This window comes from Protopterus annectens, chromosome 1.part1, assembly GCF_019279795.1.
Source record: "Protopterus annectens isolate FY-2018-M chromosome 1.part1, PAN1.0, whole genome shotgun sequence".
Taxonomy (NCBI): domain Eukaryota; kingdom Metazoa; phylum Chordata; order Ceratodontiformes; family Protopteridae; genus Protopterus; species Protopterus annectens.
The window spans coordinates 993,338,221-993,353,160 of NC_056726.1; the positions used below are offsets into that span (position 1 = coordinate 993,338,221).

At 40.6% G+C, this 14,940-nt stretch overlaps 1 protein-coding gene across 1 annotated transcript in view; it reads left to right on the forward strand.

The window, feature by feature from the left end:
- TMC4 (transmembrane channel like 4) overlaps positions 1–14,940 on the forward strand; it is a 666,263-nt gene that overhangs the window by 145,482 nt on the left and 505,841 nt on the right. The window contains exon 3 of the mRNA XM_044087548.1: positions 4,467–4,818. Within this exon, the coding sequence (XP_043943483.1) occupies positions 4,467–4,818 (352 nt within the window). The remainder of the gene's footprint in view (positions 1–4,466; positions 4,819–14,940) is intronic.

A 14,940-nucleotide genomic window follows, 5' to 3' on the forward strand; every position in this document is an offset into this window, starting at 1 on the left:
GCACCTCAATATGAACTTGTCTGTATTCTCCTCCTTTTCAGTTTTTCCTTTATTGTCTTATCTTCAGTACATCTTCAAGATTATCTCTACTAAGCATACTGTATGAACAACAATCAAATATTACTACCTGCTATACTTTTAATTGCATGTCTAAACCACTATGCTTATGTAAATATCTTATGCAATCATATGTTATTATCTGCTATATTTTTATAACTGAATGTGTAAATATCTTATGTATATAGTATGTTAGCAATTGTTCTGGAGCTTTTCTCCCCAGGCCTCTGCTGAAAACGGACAAGTCGGCCCTCCCTGGTAAACAAATGAAAAATAAATAAAAAGAAAGAAAGAAAATCAGTGGACTATAGCTCAGATGGATGGGCCATATTTTAACTTATAAAGGCTTAGAAATTCAGAGTGGTAGTTCAAATACCTCCTTCACATGGTAAGTGAGCTTGAGATTTCTAACATGATATAGTATCATTCAAAGTTAATTTTAAGTATCTCTGAAAAAAAGTAAACATTAAGGAACATAGTAGAGAAAAGTGGAATGTTACTAGATTGCAGAGCAAGAAAAAAAGTCTTGAATAGCTTAAGATAGTTTACCTAATTAGTGTCGGAAGCACCTGAGTATGTGATTAAGATATTCACATTACAAATAGATGCACTCCAAAATGGAATTCCTGCAGTAATACTGCAAGATGGTAAACTGGCTACATATGCTCCAGAACTTTAAATGACAACCAGAAAAAATACTGACCAGTAATAACATAGATGTTAGCCACAGTACTCAGCTGGGAAGAGTTCTATATTATGACATATAAATCCTAATGGAAAGTGACTATTAGTCATTGCAGAGTGTATTAGAAGCTGTATTCTCTAAGCTAATATAAACTTTTCACTGGCACTTATTTATAAAATTATAGAAGAAGGCACTATGATGGCTGCAAAGAGTACTGATATAGTTACAGAAGTATGATGTAGTAATGAACTATACGCTAAGAAGAACAGTATGCTGCAGATATGTTGAACCATTCATATTTGTCAGTGTAGCAACATCATTTGTTTGATGATGAATTCAAAGTATCCTGGATAATTTCACAGTTGCCTGTGACTGCAAAGAAATTAAAGTGTTTCAAGAATATGCAAAAAAGTGATCCGGAGATACAGATACTTTAAGAAGTAGCTATGGAGGGTTATGTAGAAAAGGAAAACTCAGTGAGGAAAGAAATACAGCCATACTTGTCATTTAAGGAAGAGACCAGTTGCATAAAAAAGCTTGATGTTCAGAGCTGATAAACTGATAGTGCATAACTATTTAAGGAAATAAATGTAGGTATGAGAGCAAAAGTTTCCCCGAAAGTATTGTGTGGCATTAGCATTGCATGTTTCATACATTTCCTTTTATTAACTTCATTGGAATATGGAAGCACTCCACTGCAATGCACTGACTTTTCACCTCTTCGGTTACTGATTTCTTTTAGACATAAAGATTAAAATTTCTATATCTACATCTTTACTTGCTCCTGACAGTCAAAAGCAGCTACATGACAGACTGAAACAAAGCTAGTCAAGATGGCAAATTCTATTATGATCAACATGCGAGGTGTCTGTCTTTAATGGAGAAAAGAGGTGCCATGACAATCCATCCAATTTCCAATGAGAAACATCCGCCATGTGTTGTTTGACAAAGTCTGATCACCCAAGGTAATTTGTAGTCTGCACTGTGAATGGAAATCGGCTTGGAGAAAGCCTTAAAAGAAACATGAGATGTCCCTTTAAAATGAAAAGTTTTGTAGTGTGCGTGATGAAAATAGAGACTCATTGACATCTACTTTTACTATATTAAGTATGCTACATCTATGTGCTTAGTGAAAATTACTGCCATTTTAAATTTTAAAAAGCCGTTTGACATTTGAAATAATATCCTTCTGAAATGTATATTTTTTATTTTGTTATATTATGCAATGTATAATGCTTACCTCAAAAGATGGAAAATATTTTGCTTCTGAAATGTGGTTTATTTATTAATTTTTGTGTGGACCTTTGTCTGCTTCTTGGAGCTTTTTTCTCTAGGCTTCTGCTGAAAGGGATTTTTGACTAAACCCAGTAAGGTAAACTCATAGGTTAGTACTAAGCTAACTACCCTTGCGAGCCATTTTAAGCCTAGCCAATTATCCCTTGTGAGACTCAAACAATACACTTTGTGTTTGTAAGGCAAACACCTTAACCATTAGGCCACCCTCCCAACTCAGTAAACAGAAGCAAAATAAAAACAAATAAATTAAATATTTCTTTATTTTGTTTGTTTACCTGAGTAGTACATGGTCCCAGTAGACCATATACAGGCACATCCTGGGTTAAACGTGCTAAGTAAACATGCTAGACAGGAGAAAGGTTTCACTGTGGATTTACTGATGTTGAATATATGGCAAAAGGTGCATCCAGACAGATGTAAGCTTAAATATGCACATGGCTTGTACATGCAATGTAACTTCTAGATATGATGTAGTACTAATTGTCTCAACCCATTTGGTTTTCTACGAATAGGCAAGAGCAACAATCACCTTAAGACATGTACAATCACAGGCAATTCTGCAGCTGCCACAAGACAAACAAACATTTCCAACACATTTTGTAAAACTTATAATGGGCAGCAACTATAAAAAATAGCATGCAACCTCCTTCACTGCATCAGGGGCTTCCATACCGTGAAAGAACAGCCATTACTGAATGCGCAGTGCTTAGGAGTTAAGGAAATTAGTCACTATACAAGCTGACTAATTCACAATTGCCCAAAGTGCTGTTAAGAGGAGATTTCCCTTACTCTCCCACCTTTATGGAGCAGAGGGATAACAGTCAAGAGTGTGTCTAGCTGGCCTGAAACTTGAGTAAGTAGCTTACACACTGGAGGAGCTGGTCAGGTAGTGGTGTGAGTGAATTTCTGCTCCTGGTTTACCCATCCTGGGGGCAATTGGAATTGTAGCTACAAGGAAAGGGACCAGGCAAGCATAAATCCCATCAAGAAGTTCTAAAACTCTGACCCAGCAGAAGAAGTGTCTTGAAGTGCACACTACATTATTGCCAACGCTATCAGTATATGGACCAAGAGTTTCTTGAATAGGGCTTCATTGTCAGGCTGGTAAGGGACCCAAAAGATGATTAGGAAAAAGACCCCACCATACCACATGATGTAGCAGCCTTGAAGTTTTTTATTTGAATAGGATGGTGTTAAAGGTACACTCACACTCACTAGAGGGTGTGAGGGGCATTCCCTTACCAAAAACTTCTGTATGCCAGTTTTTATTCAAACATGATTCACAAAGCAATTTTGTGATCAACTGACCTAAATCTAGAGTTAACAAAAATTAACTGCATGTTATTATTATTATTATTATTATTATGCCAGTCCAAGCTGTATAGAGATATTAAGCACTGACGTTTGCCAAGATGACCCAAGTACCAAGTTCAGTTAGCATCATGGGTGTTTATCAAAGCTGGCAGGGAGGATGGGCAGGCCCATCCTGGTGGGGGAGGGGTGAGCCAGTTAAGGACTGTAGATGTCCATCAGAGGAAGGAGGCAGACCTATGACTTGCAGAGTGCACATGGTGCAATAAGCCATGGATTGGTGGTAGCCTTCAGTGAAGTGCATGGTGGTAGTCACTTATATATGGGAAGGCATTGTGGCCCCCACTGAGACACAAGTCGCATGTCCCCTTCCTAGTAGAAGGGATATGCCAATTAAATATTCTCATTGCTGGGATGTTGGCAAGGATACAAGCAACCCACATGGCTACCTAAATGATGACCCCTCAGATAACTCTTAGCTGAGCTATCATCCAGCTTAGGTAACTCAATGATTGCCAAGAGCTGAAGCAAAAACATAAAGTTAAGACAAAAAATATTATTACTACTGCAGTTATTAAGTCAACTGAATCTTATATGTGTTAACTGACTTTATTTTAAAATAGGGCACACTGAGTCATTTAAGGAGCAGCTGATGTTGCATTTATCTGTAGGTGGTACATAATGTTACAGTATTTTTTAATTGTAATATATGTGTTCATTTATTCAATAAAATGCTTTTTGATGTTGTAGGATGGAAATTACATTGAACGGTCATACATAGATTGAGATGTCGCTCAATATGTACTTGAAAATAGTGTCGCTTATGTAATAGACATTTTCAGAAAAAAATGTGATGTCTTTTTGAATATATTAACTAAATAAATTATTTTGGCAGGTTTGTTTATTTACTGTTCAGCAGTCTTCTTAAAGCTGACTTTATTTTTCAGTTGTATATTGAAAAAAATACATCATTGACAATTAACGAAAATGCTCATGTAGGTTATGATTTTAGTGGTTTAGTTCATTAAAAATGGATAGGGTTACTATACGTACCCTCCAATGCTCTGTGTAGGCAGTAGATACTTTATCATTGATGGTTTGCATTTCTAACCAACAGGTTCAAGCAGCTTCACTTCTCCTGACCAGGAAAGAAGCAACTTTAATGAGTCTTACCTGGAGAGGGACCATTCTGTGCGGTATCGTGGTAGTACAATGGCAGGCCGCAGGTTTGATGACACCCCAGTATCAGGTGATGTGGAGGCAGGACCAGGTTTTAATGAATCTCAGCCAGATTATCACTTGAGTTATCGCAATGGAACAACAGATTTGAGCAGAACTATGCAGTTTATAGATGCTGAAGGTGAAAATGAAGCCATTGATTTCAGTACTTGGGCTGAGGAGCGCCTGGAAGAAGACTCGAGGCCATTAAAGGAACTGGCTTTAACCATTGCAGAGAAGCAAAAAATCCGGTACCGATAGTGGTCTTTTGTTATCTCATATTTGGGTTCCATTAGGGAATTGTCTGGGTACTGCAAGAGTTCTGGGAACAGTAAGAGGTTTTCCTGTTGTTTTAGTAGGTTCCAAATCAGTTTTGCTTAATTATTTATTCAATGCAAGTAGACTAGACTTAGAAGACTCATTTTCAGCTATGACCTGTTACTGCAGCAAAATAAGGTACAAGACTAGAAACAAAACAGAAACCATGTAGCTGAAACATTGGTATGTCCTTAAGGGGTCACTTCCATACATCCCATGGGCCTCCACTATCACAGGTTCTTAGGTAGGTACTAGGCTATCGGCCCAAGGGCCTAAGTAAGCCTAGCCAACAAGGTTCCCTGGCTTACACCACCCAAGAAAGTTAATTTCCTGTGCCCCTGTCGAGCAGAGCCACAGAAGTGATCCCTGGGGTGTATTTCCTATTTCCCATCCACTCATCAAGATTTTTCTTGAAGAGTGCTAATGAGGAACTTTGCTTGACATAGATGGGTAGCTTGTTCCAGAGGATAGGAAGTCTCTGGGACAGGACTCTATCCCTCCAGCATGTCCTGTTTATTGTGGTGACAAGGTTTAGGTCCCTAGAGCGTGTAGCTCAGAGGGATAGGGATTTCTTAAGGTGTAGCATGTCCAACAGCTCTGGGTTTAACATAGCTTTATATGTTAGGCAGAGATCTCCTCGGAGTAGGCGATATGCTACAGAGTAAAGCTGGAGTTTTTTGAGACGGTCAGTATAGGGCATCTGTTTGAGGCCAGTAATCCTCTTTGTGAGGTACTTCTGTGACATTTCCAGCTGCTGCAGATGTCTTGTGAGGTACATTCCAAAAGGAGTGTTGTACGCTGTAATTGGTTTAAAGAGTGCCGAGTAGAGGGGAACAATGAATTATTTTTTCCTGGATGAGAACCCTTTTATGATGAGATGTGCCACATAGAAGGATTTCCTGACTACTGTGGCAATGTAATTATCAAAGGAGAGACTACTGTCCACCTGGGTCCCAAGGTCTCTTATCACACATTCGGCATTAAGTAGACTGCCATTTATGTGGTAGTTCACGGGTACAGAGTTTTTACCAAAGGGGATGACAATGCACTTTTTGGCATTGAGCTTGAGGCCATGCCTCTGACACCAGGCATCTGTCTCAGTGAGGCCCTTCTGTAGGATGTCCACATCATTTGGGGACTCGACTATGGCGCCTAGTTTGCAGTCATCTGCAAACTTCATTAGCCAGTGGCCTTCTGTGATAGCCTGTACTTCAGAGAATTAGATACCAAACAGGAGAGGTCCCAGGACTGAACCCTGTGGTACTCCACTGGTTTAAAGTCAGATTTGGAGTCTGCAACTTTTACAGTGTGGGTTCTGTCAGTGAGCCAGTTGGCAACCCATCTTGTGATGTAGGGATTTATACCTAATTTTGTGAGTTTAGCTATAATTCCTGAATGTGGGATGGTGTTGAAAGCCTTGGTGAGGTCAAGATAGGGTGTGTGAACCACCTTACCCTCGTCTACAGCTTTGGTGACTGCCTCAAAGAAGTCGATCAGGTTCAGAAGGCATGATCTGCCTTTCACAAACTCGAACTGGGCGGGGTCCAGAGTTTGGAGGTTACCAATGTCTTTGTTTATGAGTTCCATGATGATACGTTCCATGGCCTTCCAAGCCAGGCTCGTCAGGCTAATAGGGCGATAGTTCCCAGGATCAGTGGTGGCTCCCCCTTTTTGAAGTGGGATAACTGTTGCTATGCACCATTCAGTGGGCACAATGCCTGACGTGAGACTATGATTGAATATGGTGCTTGGGTGGGGAGCAACTTTGTGTAAAACGCAGCCTGGGATTTTGTCCAGTCCCATGGATGCTGTGTTTTTGGTTTTAGAGAGTGCAGCTTTTACCTGCATAGATGTGATTACAGGGACTCTGCATTCTTCCTGTATAGATATGGACCCTTTAGGGGGTGAGAGGGGGTAAAGTCAGCACTGAACCTATTTGCCAGGATGTTGGCAATGTCAGTTGGTTCTGTAATTTCCGTGCCGTTGTGCTGTAACTCAGAGCAGATCTGGGTGTTGCCACTGAGATTCTTGACATAGCTATAGAATGCTTTGTGGTTGCCCTTAGAATCAGTGGTGATTTTGTTTTCATAGCTAGCTATCAGAAGTACAAATAGTCTAACACTGAGTAGGATACATACACAGAAATGTCTCATATAACAACAAGAAATATACAGGTACCGGTTACTATAAGACCAGTACCTGACAGCCTGGGAAGATATGATCGACAGACCATGATGCTTTGCTAAAGATAGTCTGCATCTGTGTCACTTGGGCTTCAGGCTTCTGGCAAAGGCTCTTGCTTCCCCCATAGTGCCTTTTTTAGGAAAAGTCATGAGGTTGATAAAACCAACATAAACATTTCAAATTAAATGTCATGCTGCTAAATGCTAGGAGTCTAAACACAAAACTGCACTCACTGCAAGCATTCTTAACACTGGAAGATGCTGACATCTGTGCAGTCACAGAAACCTGGTTCAAAGCATCAGAGAGCACCCCAGCCTTACCTGGTTACTCATCCTATCATACATTCAGACCCCAAACTGTGGGCAGCAAAGCCAAAGGAGGTGGAGTTTCAATATATATTAAAGACACACACACTTCCAGGATGTTCAAACAGTATGACGCACAGGATTCACTCCAGGTGCAGTTAACCATTGACAAGATCCCTATTCAAATTATAGCTAGCTATAGGCCCCCAAATTTGACTCAAGATGTCCATGCCACCTATCTGGACCTTTTCAAATCTATCAAGATTCAACCCATTACCCTGATCCTGGGTGACTTTATTTACCCAACTATAGATTGGAAAAACTACTCATGCCAGAACACAAATGCTCAGACATTCCTCATTTTATCAATGCAAATGCCTTGAAACAGCTAGTTGATACCCCCACAAGAGGCGATAATATCTTGGACTTGGTATTAACCAACATGTGTAACCACTGCAGCACCGCTACAGTATCATCCGCCTTGGTAAGATCCAACCATAAAGCGGTCACTTTCGAAGTCACCATCTCCCCTGACCCCCCCCCCCAAGCTAGGGTCAAACAAAAAAACTTCTCCAAAGCTGATTACAATCTCCTTAGGGATGGTATAGACAGCTTTGCAGCCCCCTTCCCCCTCTGTAGGAACTGGCACCAATGTCCAAATCTACACCAAAGTACTATACAAGCATATGTATAGATGCATGGAATCAGGAATACCTGACAGGACAAAATCATCCTCTGCAAGAAGAGTAAACCTGTCTGCTGAACATCTGTAATAAATAAACTATATAACAAAAGGAAAAAATTGCTGTTCAGGACCAAGAAGGAGCAGGTGCCCAATTGGAAGCAATCTCTCCATAGCCTGAACAAGCAAATACGAGCATTAATGAAATCTTCTAAAGACAACTTCGAGTCCAAACTGGCCACATCTACTAGAGACAATCATAAGACCTTCTTCACATATGTCCACGATCTCAAAGGAAGCACCCAGATTTGTTCAGAACTGGTAGTCAAGGACACCACATACACAAATGCTGTAGATATGGCCAATCTACTGGCTGACAGATTCAGCAAAAACTTCTCCCCTCTCTCCCCCAAATCAGTAAATCAGGACATCCCCAGTACCTGCCCCCCACCCCTTATCTCCAGGGAACAGGTCATCACTGCCCTCTCAAAGGGAAAAAGTACAGCCTCCATGGGATCCAATAACATCCCAGACTGCATCCTACATGAACTCAGGCATGAACTTGTAGCACCATTAGGCATCCTATTCAATCAAAGCCTGAGCAGAGGCTTTGTCCCAGCCGAGTGGAGGACAGCCGCTGTCATCTCTTTACACAAAGGTGGAGTGTCCACCGATCCAGAAAACTATAGACCCATCAGCTTAACTAGCCTTATCTGCAAGGCCATGGGATGGATTATCATGGACCTCATTAATAGGGATATTGGCAACCTCCAAACACTTGACCCCACACAGTTTAGGTTTGTCAACGGGAGGTCATGTCTGTTAAATCTGGTCGACTTCTTTGAGAAAGTCATCAAAGCCATGGACGAGGGAAAGATGGTGCACACCGCCTACCCTGACCTGGCCAAAGCCTTCGACACTATTCCCCACTCAGGCATAATAGATAAACTCTCTCAGCTAGGCATAAATCCATATGCTACCAGATGCTTAGCAAACCGACTCACTGATAGAACCCATCTAATCAAAACAGGGGAAGCCACCTCAAGCAGCAGACCCATAATGAGCGGCATACTGCAGGGATCGGTCTTGGGGTCTCTGTTAGTTGGGATATATTTCTTTGAGGTGCAGGCCAAAATCAGTGGGCTGTGTCTGACCAAGTTTGCAGATGACTGCAAGTTGGGTGAGGTCATCAATTCCCCAAGTGATGTAGATGTCCACTAACAGGGTCTCACCCAAACAAATGATTGGTGCCAGAAACATAGCCTCAAGCTGAATGCCAAAAAATGCATCATTATCCCCTTTGGGGTAAGTGACATCCCCACATATTATCACATTAATAACAATGTCCTAAGCACACAATCGGTAGTGAGGGATTTGAGCACCCAGGTTGATAGCAACAAGACTTTTGACCACCATGTTGCTTCTGTTGTACGGAAAGCTTTCTACAAGGCCCATCTCATAAGTAAAGGTATCTCATCCAGGGACAAAAAGGTCATAACATCCATGTATTCTTCCCTTATAAAGCCAGTTATTGAGTACAATGCCTCCTTCAGCATGTTCCTCACAAAGCACATGCAGCAGCTTGAGAGACCACAGAGGTTCCTCACCAGGAGAATCCAGGGCCTCAAACATCTACCCTACACAAATATGCTAAAAGCCCTGTCCCTCTACTCATTTTCATATAGACTCCTCAGAGGTGACCTGTGTCTGGCATGCAAAGCAATTTCATACCCGCCTTGATGGGACTGCTGCTTATCTGCAAGTCAAGCTCCACTCGGTTAACCCATATGCATGACCTCAACCTGGTCTGTGACATCAATAGGACTTGTTGGCGGGACAGATTTGTATCCCAGAAGCTCCCCCCATCTGTAGAATAAACTCCCTCTTCACATCAAGCAGAGCACCTCATTATCCTTTTTTAAGTGCAACCTCGACAACTGGATGGGAAACAGAAAATACACCCCTGGGATTCCACCTGTATCCCTGCTGGACAGGGGCTCTGGGTACTGACTTGTCTAAACATGAGCTAAACTCTTGGCTAGGCTTATAAGGTCCTCAGGGCCAATAGTCTAGTAACCTCCTATGATCCTATAGATCAGCGTGGAATATTCAAACTACTGAAAACTGAGGTAGCTTATCAGGACATACTGGTAAAACAGCTGCACACACTCAGTAGAGTAAATTACTTTAAATATGTCTCTCTAAATATGTAAGACATTTTAGCATGTCTGAGAAACACTGGCATTTCTTCAAAATTTTGGGAACCCATACAGAAAAGGACTTTCTGTCACAGGTTGGGAGGGTGGCCTAATGGTTAATGTGTTTGCCTTACAAACACAAAGTGCAGGGTTTGAGTCTCACAAGGGATAATTGGCTAGGCTTGCAAGGGCAGCTAGCTTAGTACTAACCTATGAACATTGTAGACCACAGTGAGATGAGACTAGAGTGAAGCTGCGTCTCCATAGATTATATGGAGACATTTTATTGTCTTTGCAAGTGGCCTAGGTAAGTTTGCTTTGTCATGTTTCCTAAGTTCCCCTTTAACCAAAATTTAAAATAATCTGTTTCTTTCAGATCTTATATGTGTCCATCAGAGGCTTAAGCATTATGTGTTTGGCCATTCCTGACTCCGTCAGTCAGGATGAACAGAGACTTGCAGATCAATGACCAGTGACACTGTATTTTGCAATACTGTACTCTCTTTCTGATAGGTCACTTGAATTCCTGCTATAACTAGACAAGTATGAAGGCAAGCAATTTGTATTCCAGTAGCATCTGATCATGACATGAGTGTTGACAGCTCTGTGTATGCTAGTCTGAAAAGAGATGCATTAGTGTAACAAGCATTTTCTATAGTGTAGGTAGGCAGACAGTGCTAATACACTTGTTACTTAAGGTTAAGGCTACCCGCTGTGTGTCATCTGTCCATGGTGGAGTATATCTCTATCATTGTTTAGTGCAGGTAAACCTGCTACTTTATAATAAAACCTGTCTAGGCTGTGGGAAAAATCTGACTTACCCCAGAGTACATGGAAATGAAGCAACAATAAGCCCTACAAGGTATTTGTAGCATTCTTTCTACCCTTAGACAGACAGGCAAAATGATACTTAGCACAGCATGAATACAAATTGTGTAGAAAGTGTGTGTGTGTGTGTGTGTGTGTGTGTGTGTGTGTGTGTGTGTGTGTGTGTGTGTGTGTGTGTGTGTGTGTGTGTGTGTGTGTGTGTGTGTGTGTGTGTGTGTGTGTCTATATCAACAAACCAAAGAATAAAAAGGTCAAACAGACAAACCACAAAAATACCGCAAGAAAGGCACAGTAAAACTAGAATCTTCTTTGTGTAAAACCTTAAACTTCCGCTAGTGAAAGCCCATGGGATGTATGCAAATGACCCATAAAGGGCATACCAGTGTTTCAGCTACATGGCTTCTGAATATCCATGCCTCTTTTTCTTTGTTTACATTTTAAGTGTTATGGGTACACTCAGGCCAGTAAACAGCTATTGGGGTTTGGCTTTATTGGCTTTCAATGTACCCATAAAGACTTTAAAAAGTAAAAATAAAACGTCATGGACATTCAAAATCCATGTAGCTGAAACAATGGTATATTCTTAAGTAATGTAAAATATTTATTTGCTTACACACTACACACACACACACACACACACACACACACACACACACACACACACACACACACACACACACACACACACATACCTTTTCTACAGACAGCTTATTATGGCAATACAGAAGACTGAAGTCCATAATTATAAACAATGTGGTTCATTTTATTAAGTCCAAACTTAAAATAAATTTATTTATTTATTTAACTTTGTTACTCAGGTTATGTGAAATGGTCCCTAGACCATTTTTAGCCACAAACCAGACCAAGAGAAAGTAAAGTATTTTGTAATATAAAATATAGATTGCTTGCATATCCCTTAAGATGCAAAAGAAATGTGAAATATTCCTTTGCTTATACAAACATTTTAGTTCATTACTATTGTGTATTCCTAGACTGCAAAAGTCTCACTAGGTTAAAAAAAGACTATTTTCTTTCCTGAACCTAAAAATGAGGGTGAAAGGATTCTCCATACCTTGAATTCAGGTACTGTCTTGACAGAAATAAATCTTTCATATCTTCAGATCATTTGTTCACTTCTTATTATTGTAAGAAGAGGCAATCTGTGTCAAAACAGACTATTTCCAAATGACTAGTTCTCTAAGGCTATTACCTTTTGTTATACTTATAACAAAACTATTACAGGCAGGGTCAAGGCCCACTCTACTAGGGCTTTGGCTTCATATATGGCTTTTTAGAAATGGTTGTGTTCTGGAAGTTTTCTAGAAGCTGCTACTTGGTCTGTTGGACATACATTTACAAAGCACTATCAACTTGATTCCTTCTCTATGTCCACATCAAGCTTTGCTAGGATCATATCATAGGATCATAGCAGGTTACTAGGCTAATGGCCCTGGGACCCTTACAAGCCTAGCCAAGAGTTTACCCCAATAAAGAAACCTCAGTCAGCACCTGTCAACCCTGTCAATGAGGGACACAGATGGAACCCCTGGATCAAATGTGTGGTTTCCCATCCATTCATTAAGGTTGTGCTCGAAGAGGGTCAGCAGCATACTATGTTTGATGTGTATGGGAAGTCTATTCCAGAGATGGGGCAGTCTCTGGGAGACAAACCTGTCTCTCCAGAAGGTTTTGTTAATGTTGCATATTAGATTTAGGCCTTTCAATTGGGTAATGTGTGAGGAGTTAGACTTATGGACATGGAGCATCTCTAGTAGGGCAGGCTCCAAGATTACTTTGTAGGCGAGACACCGATCACCTCTGAGCAATCTGCATGATACCGAGTAGAGTGATAGTGATTTCAGCCTGTCCACATAAGACAGGTGTTGGATGCCATGGATTCAATTTGTGAGGTATTTCTGTGGTCTTTCTAGCTGGTGCAGGTGTTTGGAGAGGCACATACCAGATGGGGTGTTGTACTCAATTATTGGCCTAATGAGGGAGGAGTACAGAGAGGTAATAACCTTCTTTATTCTGGATGTAATCCCTTTACTTATGAGATGAATAAAGTAAAAGGCTTTTCTGACCACTGCTATTATATGATGCTTGAATGTGAAATTGTTGTCAAGTTGTGTACCCAGGTCTCTCATCACAGGTTGTGTGCTTAGGGGAGTGGAACATTCTCCAGGGGCTCCTGGAATCTTGTCCTTCTACCTTCCAAATGTAGTTAGCTAAGTTATTCTACCTATATAACTAAGGCTACTGCAGCAGTGATTATTTTTTTGTTATTCCTAGCACTGTCCTTTGAGAGTTCAGCCTCCCCTTCTCTGCTGGCAAGAAAGTTCTGAAGGGCTTTGCACCCAAACTTGTCTTTTAATCAGCTCAGCTCAAACTGCCTGACAGTTTCAGCGAATGGAATGTGTCCTGAAGCTTTGAAAGCTGGCCTAGCGCATATATCCTCAGCAGGATATAACCCATATAACTAAGGCTACTACAGCAGTGATCATTCAAACATCTACTGTTATGGTAGGTATTACACAACTCTACTTTTTCATATATCATTTGATAAGCATGAAACATTTTTTCATGTTTTCTTGTCTAACTGTTTCAATGCTTTTTGTGGCGAGTCAATCACACCAAAACTTTAATTTAGAACAGGAAGAACAAACTGATGTATAGTTTGGACTTTATTCTTGTATGTCAAAGCAGTTTTCAATATTAGTGTTATTCTCCTGAAGTATTTCTTACTGAGGTATGCTCGCATTTGTTCATGTATGTATACCATCCTTCCTGATCAAGTTATTTTATATCACATTCATATCCTAGATTCATATTCTGTTGTTGCTGCAGCTTTCCTTTTATAAATGTCACTTTGGAACATTTATCAAGACCAAATTCCATTCTTATTCAATGGCTTTGGTGACTGATACCCCTCCTTTCTTGGTATTGTCCGGATTTTGGGGCCGGAACGCATGATATGAGAAAGTGTTAACCATTTGTAGTTGTGCTTTAAGAGTCTTGTCTAATGAACAGGAAAACACAAAGAGTAGATGAGATGCCTTTAAACAAGGTTGGTTTCTACATAAACTATAACCATAGCCTAATCCATTAAGTGAATAGCTCAATGGGTTAAAGGCAAGGCAAAACAGCAATGGTGACAAACAACCACCCTGGAATATCCCCATAAGATAATAATTTGATCTTTGTCGTGGCTTAGCTGCAAAGTAGTTTACCATTGCTTCATATTCCCTGGAATGTGGTTGAATAATGTAGGGGGTATGTTATATATCTGTAAGCATTTGATTTTCCATGAATGTGGGATGCTATCAAATGCATTTTTGTAATCTTTCCCTTTTTACTAGAATTCCCATACCAGCTCCTTCTTCCACAACTTCTACTTACACACTCCCTCCTTCACAAAGCAGCCTCATTAACTGCCCTCTCCTCTCTCCTGTCCACTTACTCTCCTAGTCACTCACTTTGGAGCTCTGAACAGTGTCTCCTGGAAATCTATAAGTCCAGAAGGATAACTGGTCAACACCTATATAGCTACTGTGTTGCCACTGCCTGGAACAAATTTCCCCATAACATCAGAACTATAACCAATACTCAAAATTTCAAAAAATCTTAAAAAGACTACCTGTTTAATCTATGGACCTGCTCCTGCCCTTCCCCAACCTAACTTTTCAAATCTCTTACTCTCCTGTCCATCTCCTTCTTACACCCTCTCTACCACTCCCCCATCCTTATCCTTTCGCTCTCTCTGTCCCCTTTCACACTAAGATCTTTTTTCTTCCCCTCCTCATTGGCCTCTCTTATCTCCACTTACAGTGTCTTTTTTTCATATTATTTAATTGTATC